At 39.8% G+C, this 10847-nt stretch overlaps 1 protein-coding gene across 1 annotated transcript in view; it reads left to right on the top strand.

Moving 5' to 3' along the window:
• The first annotated feature begins 969 nt into the window (after nt 1–969).
• Nucleotides 970–10847, top strand: part of radil2b (Ras association and DIL domains 2b) — a 61304-nt gene continuing 51426 nt past the window's right edge. The window contains exons 1-2 of the mRNA XM_088927452.1: nt 970–1869; nt 9732–10058. Coding sequence (XP_088783578.1) covers nt 1742–1869; nt 9732–10058 — 455 coding nt within the window. The 5' untranslated portion in view covers nt 970–1741. The remainder of the gene's footprint in view (nt 1870–9731; nt 10059–10847) is intronic.

Below are 10847 nucleotides of genomic sequence, written 5' to 3'. Positions count from 1 at the left end.
AGTTGTGCCTTCTTCCACTTCGGGGTGAGCTGACGTCATTCTAATTACATTAAACAGCACAGGATCCAGCTGTATTCGGATTTCGTTCACATGTCTGCTGGAGCAGGCTGAAATCTGAAATCTGATCCCCCCCCAATAAACTCATTTTGCAGACTTTTTGCATTTTGCAGACTTCATAAAGATAACTGAGGTTGTGTGTGGAACTTTATATTTGTATTTGTATCTGCAAGTTTAAACTACTATATATATATATTTTTATTCAGAATACTTAGGATGAATCGGTGTAACTGTTCCTAAAATGAATTGGAACTGTTTTCTGCTTTTACATTGCTCTTGGGACCATAATCCTGTCGCATATCTAATTCAACTCGCACGAATATATTTCGTTGACTCCTGACTCTGTTAAACAACGCTGGTGATTTGAGAGCGCTTATATTTTAAGATAACTAAAAATGAGTTTACTCTCCGGTGATGAAACTGCTGTTTTTGTTACTTTCATCTGAGCTAGTGTAAGGTGTTGGTGTTCCGGGGTTTGAACCCGGGTTTGGGAAACCCGAAATTCAGCTTAAAGCTACGAAAATGTTAAGGTTGGCAATAGTGCCGGAGACGTTGCAGGAAAAGATGATGCGTCGTACTGTAATCCATTCGTGTCTGAAAAACACATCTCCCCAGGCTTTGTAGAAGGACCCGGCTACTCAAGCCGTTAAAGAATTTTCCTTAATCGATTTATCAGCGGACTAGCCATTTCGTAATTATAAGCAGTTGCAAAGCAAGCGTGTGAAAACACAAGAGGAAATCAGGCGGCCCTCATATCTGAACAGAAACAAACCTCTTACGGTTTAACACAAACAAGCAAGAGTACGATCCTCCCTTCCTTGTCCGAAGGGGAAGTTTCTCCCAATCCTGCAGTTAGCGATGACGTAAGGGAGGAATTCAATACAACTTTTTGTGTTTGTCCTCTGACGACGCACTGAGCTCTGTGGCACCGACACTTGAGCGCACAGAGATGGGTGAAGTTGAACGCTAGCTCTGAAATCTGGTTGCCGAATTGTGAGCTACCTAGCGGGATTTCGATATCGAAGAACCTCTCTCGTTTGGGACTTTTTCCTCAATATGTACTTGATTCATCTGTGTGAAATCACAGTTTTTTCTGGACTTGACTAAGGTTCCTCTCTGTGACATTAGTCATATGAATAGCAATTAAGAAATGGGGCTACAAAAGAATTTAAAAAGTCATTAGGCTTTTTTTATACCGGTGTTTTGATCCGTTTTTCTTTTCGAAGCACGATATTGGAGAAATGAGGTGAACACCTGATTTCAGACGAGTCATCTGAAACCCTGCGTATTGGGGTGGACTTTCTCCCTTTTTCCAATGTGAAAATCGAGGAGTGTGTGGCATGACTGAAAAGCTGAAAATCGTCAGTCTCTGCCCAGGAGATTGCCTGTTTCTTCATCTCGGACCTGTTACTCCGAGCCAGCCACAGGGAGAGTCTCCGCACTGAGGGGCACTGAGCGCCAATTCATAGTGACAGGAAACAGGATCGTTGTGTGCTTGTGGATTAATAAAAAAGCACTTGGCACCCAAAAGAATCAAGGACGTAGTTGCTCGCAAATCCAGTCCTCTCTTTACAGCTAGAGACTCCAGAACTTCATCTGGAATGCGAAAAAGAGACTTGCAGCTCCAGTCGGGGACACTCTGAGAGACACGGGAGAGCACGTAGAAAACAAAAAAGGAGTCAAAATGATTTCAGAAGAGCGAAGTAATCACGTAGCCAAGCAGGCTTTAAACTTCCCCGTGGGCTTGCTGATCAGCTCGCCAAAGAGACGCTTAGCTAAACTGGGCCGGAAACCCAGCAATGGATCCGTGCAGTAAGTAACGGGTTAATACGCACCTGCGCCTTTTCCCTCTTCTCATGTACTGTACCTCTTGGTTTGAACAGATTCACACGGGCGGGGGTGGCCTGTTCACCTGCTGTACTTGGGGAGCAAGGGGGAATTTCAGTTTTGCTTTTAGTTCGTAGTCGTTTATACTTCGAGTCTGATGGATCAAGTTGAAGGGATCAATCGCCGAAATCTTACAGCGTCTTTTAGCTAATCCTATGACAATGAAAAAATATAGTTCGTGCTTATTCCATGATGTGTTCAACAACTTTATTCTAATAGTGCGCTCACTCGTTCAACAACTTTGCCGAGTTATATGCCCATATTTCTCGTGGGGATTGTGGTGTGTTTTTATTGCTTTGTGAATTTTACTTTAGGGATGTCTAGTTTACTATAAGGGCAAGTTCAGTTCCTTGGGTTTGAAAACACTAGCGAGAAAAAAAACTATTAGCGTTAGTTTTCCTATTGGAAATACTTAGATAAAAGCATATACGTCTGTGTTTTTTTTTTTAATTTTGCTTTTTAAAGTATGGGCGAGGGAGATCATGTTGATTGGTAACTCCTGGCCGCTGTGTCATAGGCGTCATACAGTACGTTTGTTGTGACAGCCGGCCCCACCTGTCCAGGTATTTATTTAAATACGGGGGAGGGAATCGGGCACGCGTGTTCATCCTGCTGAGGAACCGGAGAAGAGCTGTGCTGTTGTCCTTTTACTCTCCCGCGAGGAAAGTCCAGGACGTCTGGTGAGCTTGGGAGATAAATCTATTCTAGCACACCATTATATCATAAACCCTAACACGTCGTAAAATCGTGACGGCTCACTTGTGAAACATTCACCAGACCTGACTGACGTAAACACAAAATAATTAATAGATACAGTAACTTATGGGTTAGTATAGGCAGGAGCCACGGACTTCTGCCAACTTAAGAACATGACAGATCTACATTTTAGATAAGTACAGTATGGGACTTGTACATGTTATTTTTAAGATATAATTGACGTAGATGTAGTGCTAGTAATCTTTTGAAAGATTTGTCCACAGCAAAATTCCAAACCAAAGACATTTTTTGTTAAACTGTGGTTGTGGCAATTTCTGTTTAAGCGTAAAGTGTTCGTCTTAAGTCTGAAGTTCTGTAAAATTGCTCTTTGCTAGCGTGGTTGTCTTTGGGGGTATGTAGTGAAGTTATCAGAAATATATAATTAAACTGGCTTAGAACACCAAGCCCCCACATTGAGTAAAATTCGGAGTGCCTGATAGAAGGTGGCATCCGTCGTTTAGCTGTAAATAACCTTGACAGCTCAAGAGGATTAACGGAGCCCTTTGCTCAGAGGATTGAAAGAGCTTCAGATCAGAAGTGCTGTCAGGCCCTGCCGCCCACGGAGATTACTGGAGTGCCGCAATCTGTCTCGCGTGTGGTGTGGACGGCGATGTAGCTGCAATCCGGTTAGTTAGGGTAACGGCTGTGGAGGGCACGTGCATTGACGGGGTGTCCTTTCCAATCTGCTGTGCTACACGGTGATCTGATGATTTACTGTACGCGGAGATCCAGTCAGAAAAGCAAAAATGAAAGGAATCAACTGTTAGTTTATCTGAGCTTTGGCGTTGTTCCTCTTAACCTTTCAATATGTTGATAATATGTATTACCCTACATAACGTACATGTATCACTGTAGCATGAAAGATGCTTCTTATCAGTAGCACCACACTATCTCATGTCCAGCTGTTGGTAGAATATATTAACAAAATTGGTGGAGATTGTAGTTTGGCTCTGTGTCATTTTGCACTGAAATCACTTTGAACTCGGTTTTTATCACATTTTTACTGCATGAAGCATCTCCTCAAATCCTGGCCAGAGAGCGTCTTTTAAAGAACTGTCTTGACTGATGGCAATTTCACATGGTAATCTAAAGAATTTTCAAGACCACCTGAAGATAAAGATTAAAAAGCAGACAACAGGATATTTTTATCTTCAGTATTTCCCCTAGATTGAGAAAAAAAAGTGTGCCAGAATAATACCATATGATTCACAGTAAAAATAAAAGGTTATACAGTAGCTTTTAGATGTCTGCTTGACATCTTAACTGCAGTTATTGACACACTGCACAGTGGTGGACATCGCTGATTTTCAGATTAAAGCAGGGGTCCTCAGTCCTGGTTTTGGGGTCCCAGTGTGTCTGTGTTTTCAATCCAGCTGGTCTTTTCAACGACCTGAATATTGATCTAAACCCATTAAAGCCTTGTAGAGCCACAACTGAGGTATATCTAAGTGATGCTACATGGAGCTGAATGTACAGCACCTTTGAATAGCACCAAATCACAGCTCAAATTATCACAAGCAGGTGTTTTCTCATTTTAATCCTGTGACACTGTGTTGCTGAAATAGCACAGACAATTATAGAGTGCAGTTACAGGACTACCTGAAGGCTAAAGAGCTCTTCTTGTTTCCTTAGTTGCAAACTCCACCTCTCTCCTATAGTAATGAAAATCTTGTGGCAGGCAGGGTGTCAGCAAACCTACTGTATATTGTGCTACTAAAGCTTTATTTCTTCCATACACAGCAGCAGTATCCACCCTGAACATTACAATTGTTCTGTAGCACAGTTTACCTTTCAAGACAGGGCCCTTACTGTAGTGAAGTCTGAGTATTCTGTTCATTTAAAACCAGTTACTCCATCAAGGGTCACATACTGTATGGGCTGTCTCAGCTTGACGTAACATAAGAGAGAAAGGAATTCCACTTTGCCTCAATTTGAGGTATTTAATGACATTTATATACTGTATGTATTTATTGTATATGTAATTCATATGTATATGTTTACACTAACCCATGCTATATAACAATACTTGGGAGATGACACCATTTTATAACATCTCATTGTTACTCTACCTTCTACGGCTAAGGGTCAAAGTGAGCAGTCATGGACAGCTGTTTCACCCTTATTAGGGCGACAGTGTGATATGAGCTTATTAATATTCATACCCATAATTCTCAGCAACTGCATGCTCTTTAAAGGCTACCATAAAAAAAAAATCGCAGGGTGCTCCTTGTCAGAAATATTTATTAACTGGTGTGAAATAATCTTAACAAAGACCTTCAAAGGAGTTAGTGTATGGATGTTATAAAGATTCAGCAATTTCAAATCCTCCACCAACATTTTTTACTATTATAATAACCTTGAGTGTTATTCATTCCTCTTTAATTTGAATGAAAAGACACATTGCTTGTTATTTAATAAATAATTATATCACAGAGAATTCAATTACTGTACATGGGCAGTCAATATGAGTTGTTATACCCTTTGAGAATTTTGTGTGATTGGATCAAGTCTCCTCAAAATCTCCTTGTTCTAGGTCCCGATGTTCTAATAGTGCATTGTAAAATGTAAACATAACTCTTCTGGATTTAAATTTCATACCTTTTGCATTCTGTCTGCTTTTTCATTGCCTCCCCACAACTTCTTGAAAAGTACATAGAGTACTAGTAGAAAAATCCGTATAAACAGACAGATCTTTATGGTTTGGTATTCATTCCTACTTCCTACGTGGACCACTTTGAGCTCCTCTGTGTTAAATGTCATCTGCCCATCCCAATCCACAGTGTTGACACACATGCTATTGTTTCATTCCCCCTATTTCTGTATCCTTTTCAAGTCTATCGAGTTTGCTAACTAGATAATTATAATCTAAATTGTTGATGTATGTAAGGAAGAGCAGTGAGTCTAAAACGGATCACTGTGGTACACCACAGCATACAGTACACATACTCAATTAGAGGTTAGGGCCCTTACGATGACATGCTGTTTTCTTTTTGTTAACCAGTTCTTCATCCGTATGCATGCATTGCCCAGGATTTCTATGGCTCTTATTTTGAGAATCAACCTACTAAAACTGTACTGGAAGTCTACAATGATCACATTGTATAGATCAGTGGTATCAACTGTAATTGTTACTTGTTCAAAGAATATTGGTAATTTAAGCAAGATTTTCCCTTTTCCAAATCCAAGATGACTCTGTCTTAAAAAGCCATTGTTTGGTAAGTATTCTTGTAGTTTATCTCTAGCTATTGTTTCTACAACTTTACAAGTAACGGAAGTAAGTGTTTGGTCTATAGTTTCCTGGTTTAGTTTTGACCCCCTATGTTTTATGAATTGGTGTTACATTTGCAATTCTCCAGCTTGTGAGTATAGCTCCCATTCTACGTGAACGCAGAACTATGCTAGCCAGGGATCTACTGTATGGATAACCTCCTCATTTCCTTCAGGTTGACTGGGAAAATACTATCAGACCTCTGATTTGTTACTTTTAAGATGATCCAGACTTGACAACCTGTCAAGTATACTTAAATACTTATGTTACCGAACGCTGATGAAGCTTCTTCTATAATACAAATTATTGATTTATTCTATTGTTAAAATTGATATGAAGTAAATCGTAATTATGTTTAATTTAATTTTTTATGTTCTGTGACTAATCCCACATTAGCTCATAAAGTAATTAAACCTTTTAGGTTTGAAAAAAAATCTTTGCAGTATTTTTTGTCTGTGTTTCAACATTGTATTCTTTCTCCCTCTTGGCAATTACAATATCTTTTGCGATGGGCTGTGCCTGAAGCCCAGCATACACTTTTTAAATCTTTTTGGACCCTTTTACATGACCAGTAGAGCTCTTTCTTTCTTCATATTTTTATATGCTATTAATAAACCCTTTAAGCAATATTATCCAAGACTTGGACTTTTCCTAGACTTGTTTTGACCCTTGAACTTTTTTTCCCTGTAGTATAATTATCCTTGTTTGACACTGAATCTTTCTGTTCCCACTTCACCATCTGTAAGCTCTACCTTGTTCCTTATAATCTGATTATCTAAAATTATAATTATTAATATTTTCACATTTTCCCAGTTCCATTTGGTTCTATCACATCTCTTACTTTTATATGCTGGTTGTTTGATAATGAATAACAACATTTTCCTCCGTAGGAACCTTTACAGACAGGGTTAAGAAGCACTCATTGACTTATTCCCCGTCACAATATCCCAATGGAAAATTGAAATCTCCCAGCATTATAATATCACATTTGCTGTATATATATGTGCATCTATACCTTAAACATAATACATTTATATATAAATTTATACATGTGCTGTCTTAGGTTTAATGTTAGTGCTGTCCTGATAGATAACTGAGCCCAACATAATTGGCCTTTTGCAATCTCCCTAATCTTCTGAATATCTTGTAAGAAACACAGAAAACTATTCAACGAGAGTTTATAACAGAATCATTTTAAAAGCGTCCCTTGAAGTTTTTCACTGGTTCTTCAAGGAAAAGAATAGACATTCACGCTCTTAGTTTCTGTTCTGAGTATATAATAAAACATATATAATGATCACTATATTTGTAAATGCCTGGCTGCAATCAGAAGAAATACATGCTGTGTGAAACACAGGTTTTAGATCCTGTCTTGGGATTCTGTACGATTTCTCTTGTACAGCCATGACTAGAGTGTACCTGTTCCCTGGTCTCTGAGCCCCAGATGCCACCCCCTCCCAGCTTATCCTACAAAAGCTCAAAGAAGCTCAAATGTGGCAAGCTGGGGATCCCCATCTTCACATTCTCACCTCGTCAGAAAGCCATTATCAGTCAGCAGCATGAGGATGTGCACTCTCCTGCTCTCTTTTTGTACAATCAGAAGAAGCCCACAACAAGGGTGGCAAGTGAGTTTCTAGGATGTGATCAATGTAGTGTTGTGCTCTCAGGTTCCATCAATTGCTTGTTGCAGCCTGCCTTTTCTGATGCAGTACGACTGGCTGTCCAATTACAGTCTCAAGATGGAACATGACAGAGTGTCAGTTTTCTTGAAATGGCAGGACTTGTGGTCTCCCAGATCTTTGACAGTCTGTTTGACTGAGATGTCTTGCCAGGTTAGGAATTGCTGGCTGTGAATGCACTGGACAATGAGTGACTGTTCTTGGGCCTAGTCCAGCTTCCAACATCATAGCACACAGAGTAGCACTCTTGATTACCATTGCAGAGTGGATCCTTTTTGTATTTTTCTTTGCTGACATTCAACAGGTTGAATCTCTTCATGATTTGTGTTCAGTATCTCATGAGATGATTTAGTGTTAATGCTTTTGACTCACTAGAGTATATCAGGATCAGTCATGAATGATCAATTAAAATAAATTTATGTCAAAAAGATTAATCTATATCTTGAATCTGCATATTATATTTAAATATATAAGTGTAGTGTGATTTTTTTCTAACGATCAGTAAAAAAAGGCATATTTGAATAAGGTGAATTATTTGGATAAAATTTTCTTTATAATCAAGGTGTGCTTGCATTGAATGAAGATGTGAAGACAAAGTTTTAGTTTTTAGTTTTCTTATGTATTAGACTAAAAACCTTCACATAGTAATGCATATATAAATTGTATCATTTTATTTTTTTAAAGAAAAGTAAACCTGAGGCCAAAGTTAATTTGTTATTTATTTTGTCATTGGCCTTAGTGTTTCTGGAGGTTACAGTGGTTACAGCGAAGCTAAGCATGTTTTATGTTTTATAATATTTTTTGTCAATGTCACATTTAAGTTATTAATTATATAATATTTTTGGTCAATTACTTGTGTTGCAGTTCCTTTAACATTAACATTTTATTCCATGAGAGCTCTCCTCACCCTGTTTTTTTTTGCAAGTATTGAGATTCATACAGAAGCACATCTTTGAAAAGTTGTGTTTATCGCAGGCCCAGGCTGACAGACCCTTAGGTTAATTTTTCTGGTTGTCTATAAAGCCTGGGACTTCTCGTTCCTCCTTCCCTGAACAAATTTGGAAAATATCCGACCTTTCCAACCAACTCTGTTTATCTTACAAAGAATCGTTGCCACAGTCTACAAAAACACTATTCAGGGCTGATAAAGAGACCGTTTAGTTCCAAAAGGATTGATTGTCTGTATTTTGGTAGAAACACAATGAGAATAAAGTTGTCAGAGCAGATCCACTGTGTATGGTTGTGTTTGACACCCAACTGGACAGGGGCTGAAAAATTTCTTGTTGTTTCTAAGAGTCCCTTGTTATAAAAGATCTGAAAATAAGAAAAGATACAGATGAAAGGAAACCATTCAATACATCTAGCCAGTTTGGTAGATAGAAGCTAAATAAGCAGAGGATCTCGTTGTTTCTTGAAAGAAGCCAGGGTATCTTCTTCAATATGAGTGGGTAGGCTGTTCGAGATTGCCACAATCTTTTATGTAAAGACGATCCTTCTGTTCGTTCACTCCCAGGTAAAACAGTCTGTTTTAACTCATCCAGCCCCGTTTTTTCTAATTGTTTTATAGATCCAGTATTGAAGAGGTTGTCTATGTTTTGTATCTCTCCCTGGTAACACTTTGTTTACACAGCTTCTTCATGGTCATGTACTCCTAAGGCAATTCATTTCCTGTCTCAGTGTGTAAAGAGAACCCGTTGGCTTCAGGGTTTAACAGTAACAGACCTAGGAGGAAATTTTCTGTGACAGCTGTTAGATTCTAAGCTTTTGGACACCTTTTACAAAGGTGTAGAGATCCTTAGCCTATTTTGGTCATTTATTTAATGACCCCAGAGAGGCGTCATTTCTTGAAGGATGTGTTGGTTTATTTAGTCTAGACACCCTCAACTGTCCACATAAAGAAGATCTCCCAGATCTCAGTTGTGCATCTTAATTTTCACTTCTGAAGTTGGAGACTGGGTTTTGCTTTTCAGCTAGGAGTATTCCCACGGGTGGCAATGTTGGTTCGGGGTACAGGGCCGGTGTCTCTGTGTGAGCTGATTCCTGTGCCTCCGAGCTCTCACTTGTTTCTCCCGTCTCTGCCGAAGGTCAAATTCTTCCAGCATCACCACCCGCTCGGCTGAAAGCGTGGGAGTGAGGCAGCCAGCCAAAAACAAGATCCGAAGGCACAACAACCGGCTGTCGACGGTGTTCAGCCGGAGCCCCTACCTGAAGGACAGCCAGAGAGTGGGGGACTCGGCAGTCATGGGTGGGATCCAGGTGACGGACGACCCAGCGGAGCTCTCCATGCAGGTGTCCGCCCCCGGCGTCCTGAAGATCTTTGGCAACGAGATCAGCCAAGGCGCGAACTACAAGAGCGTGCTGGCCACTCCGCGCTCCAGCGCCAAGGAGCTGGTGAAGGAGGCCCTGGAGAGGTGAGGGCTGCTGTTTGTAGAGTAGCAGACAGGAGCTCACCGTAGCTGTTTGGGAAAGGGCTTATGCAGGAACTGACGTCTTCCTTCCTGCTTTTCTGTACACAAATGTAAAATTGTAAAGAGTGCAGGTATGTGAAGAGAGAATGTTGTTATGGAGAAGAGGTAACCGATGCTCTTCAACTGAGGTTCAACTGAAAAACCTTGAAACTTTCCATGCTTGTGTGAAGGAAGCAGGATGTGAATCTGGCTAGTTTGCTTGTTGACATTTGTGGATGGAAAAAAAATACTGATTTAAAAAAAACATATATACAGTAGTAGGTTAACTGTATTGTTATTAAATTCAGCATTCTCACCAACTGCAGTGTGTGACCTACAGCATTCCATTCTGTTTAGTTTTCTGGACATGTGTGTTATTCCTTAAGCTGTTCTGAATCCTGTAGGGGAAGATTAAATGCAACTGGCTTTCAAACCACAGTGAACACCATTGCATTGCTGTTTTCAGTTGAGTTTACAAATCACATAGGTACATGTAAGTAGTATATCAGTGATGCTATAGAAACATTGTGTTCTCTAAATGTAAGTGCAGGATAATAGAGCTGGAGGGGGAAGCAGTCCTCTGTTTGTTGAGAGCTTAGAGGTTTTAAAAAGCCCTGTGTAAATTATTGCTCTCTATCACTGAGCATTGTAAGCAGATTTGTGGTTTGACCTCATACCATTCCCGAAGAAGGCAACAGTTGTCTGGATGCAGTCCTTGCTTGACTCGCATGGGATGAGGTATGATCTGATAAC

Source organism: Atractosteus spatula, chromosome 11 (assembly GCF_055471065.1).
Source record: "Atractosteus spatula isolate fAtrSpa1 chromosome 11, fAtrSpa1.hap1, whole genome shotgun sequence".
Lineage (NCBI taxonomy): Eukaryota > Metazoa > Chordata > Actinopteri > Semionotiformes > Lepisosteidae > Atractosteus > Atractosteus spatula.
Note: the sequence above shows the minus strand (reverse complement) of the source record. Positions and strands in the feature narration are given on the sequence as shown.